The 12,728-nt window shown below is 37.8% G+C and overlaps 2 protein-coding genes across 5 annotated transcripts in view; one reads left to right on the forward strand and one right to left on the reverse strand.

Moving 5' to 3' along the window:
* Positions 1-655: 655 nt before the first annotated feature.
* armc10 (armadillo repeat containing 10) lies at positions 656-4,923 on the reverse strand. The gene is made up of 6 exons (XM_039809829.1): positions 4,174-4,923; positions 3,585-3,730; positions 3,226-3,360; positions 2,964-3,140; positions 2,751-2,822; positions 656-2,585 (listed from the first exon to the last, which is right to left on the reverse strand). The coding sequence occupies exons 1-6, from the start codon at positions 4,430-4,432 to the stop codon at positions 2,334-2,336; spliced, it is 1,041 nt and encodes a 346-aa protein (XP_039665763.1). The 5' UTR covers positions 4,433-4,923; the 3' UTR covers positions 656-2,333.
* A 4,260-nt stretch (positions 4,924-9,183) lies between these two features.
* fbxl13 (F-box and leucine-rich repeat protein 13) overlaps positions 9,184-12,728 on the forward strand; it is a 15,668-nt gene continuing 12,123 nt past the window's right edge. For 2 of the 4 annotated variants that reach the window (XM_039808536.1, XM_039808537.1), the window contains exons 1-4: positions 9,184-9,425; positions 9,535-9,641; positions 10,400-10,496; positions 10,632-10,699. In XM_039808536.1, coding sequence (XP_039664470.1) covers positions 9,354-9,425; positions 9,535-9,641; positions 10,400-10,496; positions 10,632-10,699 — 344 coding nt within the window. In that variant the 5' untranslated portion in view covers positions 9,184-9,353. Of the gene's footprint in view, positions 9,426-9,534; positions 9,642-10,399; positions 10,497-10,631; positions 10,700-12,728 lie in introns of those variants that run through there. The other 2 variants (XM_039808538.1, XM_039808539.1) reach the window with 2 other exon arrangements.

Consider the following 12,728-nt stretch of genomic DNA (forward strand, 5'->3'; position numbering starts at 1 on the left):
CGCATAGAGCGCATAAACTACAATTAGTAGTATTTTACAAAACAACTAATGCATGACTCATGATGATTTAATGCCTGATGTATCATGAATTCCTGTTGCTCACCATTAACAAATGATCAAGTCAGTTTAACGTAATGTGATAGTTCACACTTAATAGATCATCAATTAAGGATTGCTTGTTCACAGTTATTTTATGCAGTCAAATTAGCTGGATTACAGTTATATAAATTTTTATTTCAGCCTCCCTGAAAGCAGAACACTAGGCTACTTATTATTTTTCTATTCTCATCTAATTTGTCAATTGGCACCTGCTAGAGGATTTTGGTTTGGAAATGTAGGATCCAGTGCTTTTGGATTAAAGGGATTAAAAACCAGGATGCAGCTTCAGCGAGTTTGACCTTTCTTTTCAAATCTGTCTATTTTGAATCCTCCAGCTTTACGGAAAAGCAACAAACTCTTTGGTACATAGTAACCTCTATGAACTAAATGTTGCACTCAGCGTTCAGTTTGGACTCTGAACAGTTGACCCGTAACAGATGACCTGAGAGGTCGAAAAAAATGCATATGATAAAAGTGCTCGTCAACAAATTTAGTGAATGATTAGAGTTGAAAATATTTGAGTAAACAGCAGCAATGAGGATGTGGATATCCATAATTTGTCATATAGGGTATTTATTGAAACAATCAAACAGACAAACAGATTTCTCATTTTATAGGCAAAATTCATTAAATAAATATTATAATCTAGGTTACAATTAAATCAGCCTCCTGCTGTATCTGTTCTGGTAAACCATATTGCCTGAGAGATATTTAGGATTTGGGTTCAATAAAGTCAGTGTTGAAACATAAAAAATGTGCAGCATTTCTTTACACCTGGACTGGCTCATGCCACAAAATCCTTGCATTACAAATTTATATTCTGAGATAATTGTCACATTTTTCATGCAATTTAGAGGTATGCACCCACACTCATGCTCCTCTCTGTAAATAGTGTGAACAAGTCAGCAGCTGGGTCCACAGCTCCAGTCCTCCAGCTAGACATGTGGATCGGTCACTTACAGCCTGTCTCATTACAGTAAGTGCATAACTTAAAATAACAAGGCTTGAATTTAACATTCAATCTCTGTTGTAATTTAATAACCATCGTATGCATTCACATTTTAAAATGCAGTAATCATTATTACTACAGACTGCTTTATCAGAGGTTAACCCCTCCTTCGTTCATTTCTAAGCTGCATATCTGCATGATATTTGTGGTAGCTGAAACAATCATAGCAGTCCAGACATCCTTTTCCCCCTGCTACTTCCTCCAGCTCCCCCCTCTGGGATTTGCAGGTGTTTCTGAGAGATGCAACCCCACCACTATGTCCTGGATCAACCCTGGGGGCTTCTCTCAGGCAGCTGTGGTCAGTGGACCTTTTTTTTGCCAGAATATATTTATTAAGTTTTGTGCATCAGTGGACCTTTTAAGTCAAAGTTTACTCAGGTTGTATCCTTACCAGGTTTACCAACCACCTGTACTAGCTCTTCTTAAGGCAGGGGAGGCAGTGTTTCAACTCCAAGTTCTTCCCAATACACTGAACCTGAATGGGAGGCCAACCACCGTGTTAGTTGACCTCACTTTGGCTCTTCTAAAGTTATGATGCACTGATTCTCAAATTAAAAACATATATAAATTATCTTAAAGACCATGATCTCTAAATCCAACATGTAAATAAGCAAGGACTGGAGATGTAGTGCATCCATTCATTCGTGTCTCCAAGGCATGCTAAGGTGTGCGGCAAGAAACCTCTTCAGCTCTCTGAGCCACAGGAGGGTAGTAAGTACGTTGGGTCGTGCTGCACAGGTCATTCTGACACATTCTCTGGAAAATGTTTGGCAGTGGGTTTGGGTTCAGAAATGTCACCTGGAACGTGTCTTCAGCAAAAGTAGGTGAAGTTCTCAGAAGGAGGGGCACTGTGGATCTTTGAAGGCAAATAGTCTCTGGCAACCAGAAGAAAACTCTGGGTGGCAGGAAGAAAGAAAAAAAACAGGAAGAGGTGGCCTTTTTTACACTCCACTGAATGAATGGTTTCTTCCTACTTCCTTGGTGCTTATCAATTCATTGTAATGTAAGAAAGTGGAAATCAGGAAAGAGTGGCTGGTGAGGTGGAATAGATAATTTACTTATGTATGTTAATGATACTGATCTAGTGAACACTGTAGATATAGAGAGTGCAAGAGTGTAATCTGAGTATACACAGATTTACAACTTAACTTGAAGGGTGATTGGTTGGTGGCTTTGGCAAAATGTGTGGAAGCAAAAGCTGTGCGTGAATCAAGATCAAGGAGGTCTATGTCAAGATGCGGGCCACCTGGGACTGAATCTCCCCATCAGGGTGTGAAAGCAGCTGGACCAGTCTGCTGTGGAGCTGGGAAGACTCATCTAACATGACCCGGAAAAGGCAATCCTGCTTCCGCCTCAGTTCATCAGCCACCTGGGCTGAGGGCCTCCAGGCCTTTAAGTTCCCTGCAAAGGTCAGCAGTCGCAGAAGCACCGCAGGGGCTGTTCGTGCGTCAAACAGCAGCACAACAGAAGCTGGTGCCTATAGCAAAAGCAGAAAAGACCATAGTCAAAATGAAGATTAATAATGAAATGTCACAACAGTTTGACTACAAAGAAATTTGAATTATTCTGCACTTCCATTCGTTTTGATGACCTCTTGAAGCAGAACCATGCTAACTGACTTTTACAATCCCTTTATTCTTACCTGAGCTTGAACAATGTCATCCATCATATCTGGATTGGATGACAGATTCACAAGGACTTTCAAAGTCTGAACCTGAAATGCAAATGTTTCATTTCACGAAGTGTTTCATTCAGTCATATTGCATTACATTACAAACAGCCGACTTTTCAACGGTTTCAAAATGGTCTAAAAATGTGTGAAGATCAACCAGGTGTAACCTGAAAATATACCAACCTGTAATGCTTCGATGCTCACGACAAGTAGAGAGAGTAAAAGTGTAATTGATTCTTTAAGCAAGTGTTGATGTTTATCTGTGACTGAAAGGTTTGTCAGCAGCCTGAGAGCACCAAGCTGAAGGTCAGAATTCACTGGCGACATCTCTATCAGCTCCAGCACTTGTGGCACATAAACCTGTGAGACATGGACATTAATATATAACCAAAAATATCTCATATTCAGCAACAGATTGCATGATATTTGCTTTCCGGCAAAGTACCTTTATATGTTCCTGGTTCTGGATGTTCATACACAGATTATTTAAAGCATTTAGAGTCTGCACTCTAACCTCTGCCACAGGATCAGAGAGGAAACCAGCTATCATATGAATGCCTTCAAATTCCCGTATTAGATTCTGGAAGATCATTAAAAAATAAAAATAAAAAATAAAAAGGAAAAAGAAAAATGATTATACATGGCTGGAAAAGTGATACATAATGCCACAATGTACATACAGATCTTTGACAAAATACAACAGGTACATAACTTTATAAATAGATAATTTACAATTTTACAATAAAGGAAACAGAACTAACCTTACTTGCAGAAGGTTTTTGAGAAAGTATACTTTTACTGTACCTGATTCACAGTAAAGGCAGCAGAATTTCCTAACGTAAGTAGGATTCGACATCTGTCTGGTGGATTATTGCTGGTCTGCAAACACGACAGCAGCATTTTCAAGTGCTGTGGATCAAGGTTGCCAGGGGACTGGTGGATGATGTCAGCTATGGAGCAAAATAAGCCATTTAACCCTTGTGTTGACTTTGGGTCAAATTGACCAGTTTTCAATTTTTGTTTTATATCAGAAAATATGGGACATAGAAATAAGCGCTGAAAATGTGTAGAAGAAAAATTTAACAATTTAAAAAGTTGGAAAAAGCAAAAACAAACTGAAAACAGTTTTTTTTTCCAAGGTTGATGGGAAGACAACACAAGGGTTAACTAATATTTAGTGATGTTTAATAAGTGTTTGCATTGGAGCCGACATTTAATCAATATCTTTATAAAGATGTGACTACATTTTAGGAATGACTATGGGTGCTTTTGTGTTTATATACAGGGCATCAGAGAAATCATCTTGCGATTCACTTCACCTTACCTTGCTAGAACAATCACACGGGTTTAGATGTAGTGATTGTGAACGCTTTATGAGCTCTATGGTTCTTACCTGATGCAACACCCACTGGTCGGGGACAGACAACATCCAGTCCAGACACTCTGGCCAGCAGGCTGCCCGGCTGTAGGGTAACTTCAATGGGCTGACTGCTCCTGACACCAGGACTTTCAGTGGCAGCACTTTTCTTGTTTCTCTTGAAGCTTCCCCCGCTCATGAGTTTGTATAACCCGTAGGAAGCTCCAGCTCCGGCAACTATCCCAAGCAACGCTTTCATGTTGCCGAGCCTGGGAGTAATGCTGCCATCGCCCATGCTGCTGCTAACGCTACGCCTTTAGCTAAACCCTGTTAGCTAGCTAACGTTAGCTAACGTTAAGCTGCAGATGCTCTGAAACGTGTTGGGTCAAATCTGTTGACTCACCAGCTAACTAACTCGGCTCCTTAGTTAGCTAGCGCTGATGAAACCACTACACAACCCACCCAAACACATGTTGACTGATTCATTGTTTAACTGAAGAACTTTGCTGTCAAGCTACAGTTGTCAACAATGATCTGTTCCGGACAGCTGGGCCACGTTCAGCCCCGACAAAACGTTGCAACACGTTCTTTTAAACTGAAACGGGGTGCGTTGAACACCCTGCTGTGTGCGTAAGCGCTCTGCCTTTTTATTACCACGGTTTCAATAACTACACTTCCATATGGGTATCACATGACACACCCACAAAACGAAAGAAAACATATATCAAAGCCGTTGTAAACACACCGTTCCGAGGAAACAAACATGTCGTTCAACCAGGAAACTATGTAAACCGTAGTAAAACGGTGCACACCGTTTTGAGATTGAACGTTCCCCTGGTGTTGCCAGATTGGACCATTGACTGGATTGGACTGACAAAAATAAGACCAATCAGAGTTTAGAACCCGCCCAGCGGCCCTATCGCCTCTGTTTTATCCATAGAATGTATATTATTATTATTATTATTATTATTATTATTATTATTATTATTATTATTATTATTAATAATAATAATAATAATAATAATACCGTCTATGGTTTTATCAGGCAGACTCAAAACCACAGTTACAATAATGACAGAGACACAACGTGAACGTATAATAGAGGTCATACATAACATAAACGTCTTTTGGATAATGTTAAATATAGGAATATTGATATGTAAACAAAGATGTAAGATTGAATTTTTACTATATTCTGTGATTATGTAATATCATATATTACTCTTAGAATACACGGAAAGGAATATGTATATCTATTAGTGCTGTCAGTTAAACGCGTTATTAACGGCGTTAACGCAAACCCATTTTAACGGCGTCAATTGTTTTATCGCGAGATTAACGTTCTTTTTGGGCCAGCAAACTTTGTAGTTTTTTCACATGCTGTTGCAACAACTAGTAATGTTAGAAAAACTACAACACCACACTGGATCTAGCTAGACCGGAAACAAAACAACATGCACGCTGTACACACTTGTTTGCACTTGCTTGCGAGCAGGCCAAAGAGTAGTACATACCTGCAAACTAGTCGCTTTTCGACGAATTGCCGTTTTGAATGGGGTCCGAGACCCGGTGCTAATACGGCACCGGTGCCTTAACGACCGTTATCTACCGGACCAAATAGCAACGCGGATTTCGGTGCCTTATTTCGGTGCCACTTAGATGCCTGCCCGAATTCTTTCTGATGCTCCGCCGCGGACAGCAGTGCGTCCGAGCTGCTGACAGATAGAAACATGTCGGGAATTAATGTTTATTCTTGCTATACGTAAATATCATTGCATTTTATCAGCCGTGGAAAGTAAGTATGCCGTACTTCAATACAACTGTAAGGTACTTTTAATTGAGTATTTTCATTTCCTCCTACTTGTATGCTTTACTTCTCTATTTTTATAGCTTTAGTTACTTTGCATATTCATATTAATTATACAAAATATTATGAATAATCTATGTATTAAAGTGGATAAAGATAAGACTTTGTTGATCCAGTGGTGACATTCTTACTTATGCTTTTATTTTGGTGAAAGTAACTCAAAAGTAATGCAAAAGTAGTGTAACGCATTACAATTCAGAGAGAGTAGGCCTAATGTTGTAATATAACTAATTACTCTCAAATGAAAGTAACTAGTAATCTATAATGTATTACATTTTGGAAGTAACTTGCCCAACACTGCACTTAGCTGTGTCCTCATAGACAGTATCTTCATGATTACTTTTGAAATCAAAACGGAAACTCGCAGCCGTAACTGAGTATGGAGTCAAATATTGCCCCCAGGTGGTAAAATGTTTAATTGCTGCCACACTGTGAAATTCATTAAATTGCTTCAAGACTCACACTACGCAACGCAACCAGCATTAGTTTAATCGATAACAAATTAACGTGATAGACGAAATTCTTAATAATCAATTATCGATCGTCGAGTAGTCATGCCCATCCCTATTACATATCTAGTCGTTCTGATTGGCTGCTGTTATTTAATTTGAATGTCAAATGGTTGCATTTTTTTTTAAAACCTGTAAATATATATAATTTCTATTCACATGGCTTTTTTGATACCTGGGAAACTAATACATGTGTTGTTTAATTCAATGACTTGATTTTGATTATTTTTGATAACAATATTAACAACAATAATAGGCCTATATTAGGGCGTAATCATTAATATTTGGGGCAATTAGCCTACATAATATTTGTTGGGGGGCGTTAGGGACCTGGATAATGGATAGGGGGGCGCTGGCACAAAAAAAGGTTGAGAACCACTGCTATACATAAACTAAGTACAATAATATGTTTACAGTCTTAGGGCCCTTAGATGATCCTTTACTTGTTTTTTAAAACTTGATTTATTATGCGCTTTGGCAATCTCTGCTGGAAGTGAGTTCCAAGCAACCATCCTTCAATACAATCTTTACGTTGCATTGATTGTGTTCGGGCTCTAGGAACTTTAAAAAGACCTCTAGTGGCATGTCTAGTGGAGTATTTATGAGTGTTAGAGCTATATATATATATATATATATATATATATATATATATATATATATATATATATATATATATATATATGTGCACAGAAGGGATAGAGGAAGAGTAAAATAAAAAGCTTAAAGGATTTGCACAGTAGTGATAAAAATCTTTTATAAAAAAGGTGAAAATAAAAGGCAGGTGCATAAATGTTTGGTTTCATGCAAATTAATGCTGAAATAATGCAAATCTAAAAACTGAGAAGTTGTGTCTGTAAACAACAGAGAAACAAGAAACTTCCAGTTCTCCTATGACTTTGTTAGCTGCAACTTTTACCAAAATCAACAAAACAAAAAAACATGAACTAAAATGTATTAAATCATGTATTTTAGTCTTTGAATAATTTCATCGCTATAATTACAATTAACATGCCCCTTTCTCGATATGCAGTTGAGGTCAAAATATAAGTGGACAAAAATGTCATAGTGTATTACTATTTCATTTTTATTTTTTATTTAACCTTTATTTATTCAGGGAAGGTTCACTGAGAGGCAGCCTCTCTTTTGCAGGAACACCCTGATCACATTCACAGATCACATTCACACAGTTACACATTCATACCTGGAAGCTGCCCAGTTCAACCACAGTCTGATCTGCTGGCCACTGAGCAGCTCCAATGGAGCGGTTGGGGTTAAGGGCCTTGCTCAAGGGCACCTCAGTGGTGGTGAAAATTACACCCTTCCTTCCAAAACACATATTTGCTTTTCATGTAATAAATTACACTAATAACTGCATCAGTAGCTCTTCAAGGACAATTTAAGAACAATGTAAGCTTTATCAACACTGTGTTGGGAAGTTGATCTGATCTGATCCATCAGGCTGCACTGTGTGCAATTTGAACACAAGATGGAGCTCTATTCTCAGTAAAGATATGTACATGTACTGATGTTTCAGTACATAAGGCATGAGAAATATACAGAAAAAAAGCACATGGATCTTTCAGATGCAAAACAAATGTAATCTGTTACAAAGCCTTAACCCTAAACATCCTTTATTAAGAGCCATAGTGAAGTGACTACAATAGTGAAGTAATCTTGAAATTTGGGATGCTTATAAGAAGTTGGTGTCAGTTATCATCAGTGTTGTTTTTGTCACTTATCTTCTGTACTTTTTCTAACACATGACTCAATAGTCCTCAGTTGTGTCCTAATATACGTCAGAGTAAGAACATACGATAAAAAGAAGTCATTATGACATTTTACTTTATTTTAATAAATTTCATATGTAAATGAATGAGTAATGTCAAATCGTTATAGTGAGTTATAATGTTACTAAATGTGAACGTATATGGCATTCTGTCCCATAGAAAACTATTTTCATTTATAATTGACAGTTCTAAGGAGGACCAGTCAATAGGAGAGCCCCAACAAGCAACATATTGTATTTGATCCTATTATTTCATGTATATTCTGTATGTGTGCTGTATATTTGATATTTTGCTGCTGAAACACTGCATTTTCCCATTTTTGGGATCAATAAAAATCTATCTATCTATCTATCTATCTATCTATCTATCTATCTATCTATCTATCAAGAGTTTACAATATTTCTTTTATCAGGTAGACCTAAAATACTGACCTGAAAATTAATTGAAATAAAGGTAATTGCAATGTAAATGTCAATCTACAATGTCTGGACTGTTGCTAATGAAAACAAGAAGAATGTCAAAAGAGATACTCTATTATTGTGTATTAGGCTATTATGTGAATTCAGCTGAGTATTGATCGGGCCTCATATATAGTTTAGCTTTTATAAATAAAATATGAAATACATATTAAATAAAATCCTTGCTATGTCTATGTTGTCAAATCACCAAAATTGATCCTTAAAAAAATTCAATCAGTCAGAAAAAGTAAGTTACATTTCTAAAACTCCACGTAGTCCACCTTAACACCAAAAAAATATCAGACGACTTTAAAAATGAAAAGTCGGGGGGGGGGGGGGTAGTGACGTCTCTCCCGCTGATTTGTTGTATTTTCAAGGTATGCGGGTATGCAAATGAGCGAGGTAGATTCGTGGAAACGAGTATGTGACGTCAGTTCCCCTGGCAACGTTGAATAAAATATCGAGATGGAGTACAGGCAAAATCAAACTCTAATATTGAACTAGCTAGCTAGCTAATATAGCTAATAGTTAGTAAGTAAGATACTCGATTCTAAGATAACTAGCTATTCGACTTTGCAAATGTGTCAGACAAAATATGGCTGTAGCAAACGCAAAGCCTACTCTGAAAGAGTGCGAAGTGAAACAATGCCTGCCACAAATATATAAGGTAACGTTATGATCTTTTGTAGAAATGTTGTTGTATGTAGCTAGCTAATGTTAACTAGCTAATTGAATTTTTATTTTCCCTAAATGTGAAAAATAATTCTCATCAATAGGCCTTATTGACAGCTTCATGTCTGTCATGTCCCAATGACCCGATACAGTTCCTGAAAAACACTCTCATGGCCTTCCAGGGACATGATAATCTTCATGATGTTGACTGGTAGGTAACGTTAGACCTCCTTTCTTTTGACTTTCCTTGAGACGGACACTTGGGGGCTAACTTGCTCTAGTTTTCTTTTACTGCTTGGAGTAAAAGTCATTGAAGATACTGAATGTGGAGGAGTAAACAGGAAGGATTAAAAGTCCATGTCAAAGACATGTCTTATTTTTTCTCTACATTACATCTCTGACCCAAACATCCATGAGAGGAAAAGCTTGTATCAAACAAACTAAACAGACAATGGTATTTCTATCGCATTGTTTCCAATTGCATAATGTTCTCTTTTTAGTTACCTTGCCCATCATCGACCTTTTTCACAGCAGACATTTTTGACTCGTCATAGTAGGAAAAGCACAGCTGAAATTGATAACCTTAACGATGGCTCAATTCCATCAAGTGTCCCAGTAAGCTATTTCAGTGAGTCAGCATGCACAATACCAGGGCCTCTCCTAAGTGGAATGCAGCCATCAGTAATGGTTTTGAATACACCTGTGCTTGTCCTACTATGTCATGTCAACATGTCTGCTGTGAAAAAGGTCTATTATCAATTTGCTCACATTAACACATTTTAAGTGCCCCTTTAATTACAATACAATAGTAAAGTACTCTATGTGGATGTGCATAGATTTTCTAGACCTAATGCTCCATTACCATTATACATTACTATGTTTAAAAGCTGATTTTTAAATCTGCCTGTGGAAGGTAAGTCAAAGACACAAAGTCACCGTTTTGATATCAACTTTATTCTTTTTTTTGAGGCACAAGTTTGTTGCAGATGCAGAACAGCGTACTGCAGCAACTTCTCTGACACTTATGACTGTGGACACTGTCTATATTGACCCAGATGACCCTATGGTATGGTATTGTTATTGTAGTAAACATACCATCAAATGTCAGATTGAGTCCCAGATATCTCAGACAAATGATTCAGTCTCAAATTAAATTGATTTTAGTGTTTTGTAATAATTGCTGTTCTGTATTTCCCTCTAGTTGTCCTTTTGTCTTTTCGAGAAGGCCTACTGCTGTTACAGGAAACATTTAACAAGCTCTTGCTTCAGGTAGGCCTTCAGTATTGCAGTCAAGATACACACAATTGATCTAGGATTTCTTTAGGGAAAATGAAGGAAAGGGCCATTATGCATAAACTACATGTTTTTATGGCTTGTTTTTGAAGTGCAGCCTACAAGCATCAAGTGAAGTTTTATCTAAACAGGATTGTTAAAAGAACCATTTTTCTAACCATCACCCTACATGGAGTTCTGAGAAATATCAAATTACTATGCATAAGTTCCACTGCTCAAATATTGGCATTGACTATACTTGTCATTTGTGACTAAAAATAAAAATCTTCCACTTCAAAAAACTGAAATTTTTTTACTAGTTAGTGTGGATGTGTTTAGAACTGCAGAAAGTAACTATTTTCCTCCCAGTTGAAGATGGCAACACATCCTAAAGAAAACAAAAAGATTTTTTACTTAAGTTGTGTGAGCATTAAGTATTCACAATCTGAATACTTACCCTTATTTACATAGGACTTGCCATCAGTGATTTCACCTACATACGGTATAAAATGGCAAAGAAGACAAGGGCGATTTTTAGATGCAAATAGTCCTATAGATTTTTGGAATTTGAATGTTTATCTCTTACCAAAATATCTGGCCACTGCTGTCTTTCTATGAATATAATTTTATTAAGGATCCCAACGACAAATGAAGGACAAATTAAGAAATGCTTGAGAAAGTTTGAGATGTCAAATGTTTTAGTGATTATTTGAATTAATCATAAGCACAAGTTATATTCACAAGCAAAATATGACATTTTTCCATACCATTTTATCTCACTTCTTTACAGTTTTTCCAAATCCTTTTACATTGTGGGATGTTCTTGTATTCATCCAGCTGATAATGGTGCATAACGGGTCTTTGATAGAGATACTTTTCTCAATACATAGCTGTTTCTGGACTTGTCAACATAAGTGTTTACAGATGGTGGTGACATGTTAGAGCCAATTTGAGGAGGAAGCTTTTTTGTGTTGCCACCATTCCTCCAAAATACACCACTTAAAGTAGAAGCAGAACCTTTTGATGCAGACAGCGGTTTAAGAGGCCAATAGGCCACGTTGCCGGGCTCTTTATTCATATTTGCTGGATGCTTCCATGCTTTGGTCGGTTGTATGATCGTCTGTAGAATGCCAGCTCTTGTTACACTCTCATGGCCACCATTTAGAGAAATGCCTCGTCTAAGCGGGGTAGTAAATGAGCTCAGGGGGTTTCTGTCAGCAATTAGTTTTGGTTCTTGAGAGACTAGATTCAGCTTGGAGAAGTCCAATTTCTCCTCATCTTTTGCCTTGGCCGTGAGGGTGTAAGGACGTCGAATACTGACTGTCTGGTCCCCGAGATAGCCATCATGTCTACTTGAGCCATGAAGAGAGCTGGAAGGTTTCACAGAAAACATTGGATGGAATCTAACTGGCTGCTTTCTGTGGAAAGCCTGATTCTGAGAATCATGTGGGCTGCTTGTTTGAACTCCCACATGACTACTACTACTCCGGGGTGAAGAGTAATCAGAGCTTGAAGAAACAGAACTAGTAGATACAGACAGGTGGGCGGTGGGAGTGTAGCTTATATCCTTTGATTCCTTGCCAGCAGTGGGTTGATATGCCTGAAATGATTGGGCTGGTTTTTCCCTATGTTTTGGTAGATAATCTGGGAAGAGGAGTTGATCTCTTGTTGCACCAACATATAAACTGTTGCCGTAGGAATTCGAAGATGGGGGCATTGGTGCAGACAGGGGATCGGCTGGAGTCACTTTGTGAGATTTATATTTTGGTTGTTTTTTTCCAGAGGTTCGAGGCGTTACATTGGATTTCTTACTTAAATAATCGCTGAAATCTTGAGATGGGCCATTTAGAGGGTTGACAGGGGGTGCAGTCACATGGCCACTGAAAGACAAATCCTCTCCAAAGAACGATCCGGAGGGTATTTGTTCAGGGAGCTTGTAGCTTAATACAACATTTTCATTTCGCTCATGAGGAGCACTTGTGAAAGGATCAGTGTTTTCCCCAGAAATGCCACCCCTGTCATTACT

This window comes from Perca fluviatilis, chromosome 8, assembly GCF_010015445.1.
Source record: "Perca fluviatilis chromosome 8, GENO_Pfluv_1.0, whole genome shotgun sequence".
Taxonomy (NCBI): Eukaryota; Metazoa; Chordata; class Actinopteri; order Perciformes; family Percidae; genus Perca; species Perca fluviatilis.

What these genes read in the sequence shown, in the direction of transcription:
- armc10 (XM_039809829.1), bottom strand. Translation starts at nt 4,432, where the DNA reads ATGGGCGATGGCAGCATTACTCCCAGGCTCGGCAACATGAAAGCGTTG. An exon ending in ACCAGTGGGTGTTGCATCAG is followed by an intron (nt 3,731 to 4,173) that starts GTAAGAACCATA and finishes TTTGCTCCATAG; the next exon opens with CTGACATCATCCACCAGTCC. An exon ending in AGAACCAGGAACATATAAAG is followed by an intron (nt 3,141 to 3,225) that starts GTACTTTGCCGG and finishes CATGTCTCACAG; the next exon opens with GTTTATGTGCCACAAGTGCT.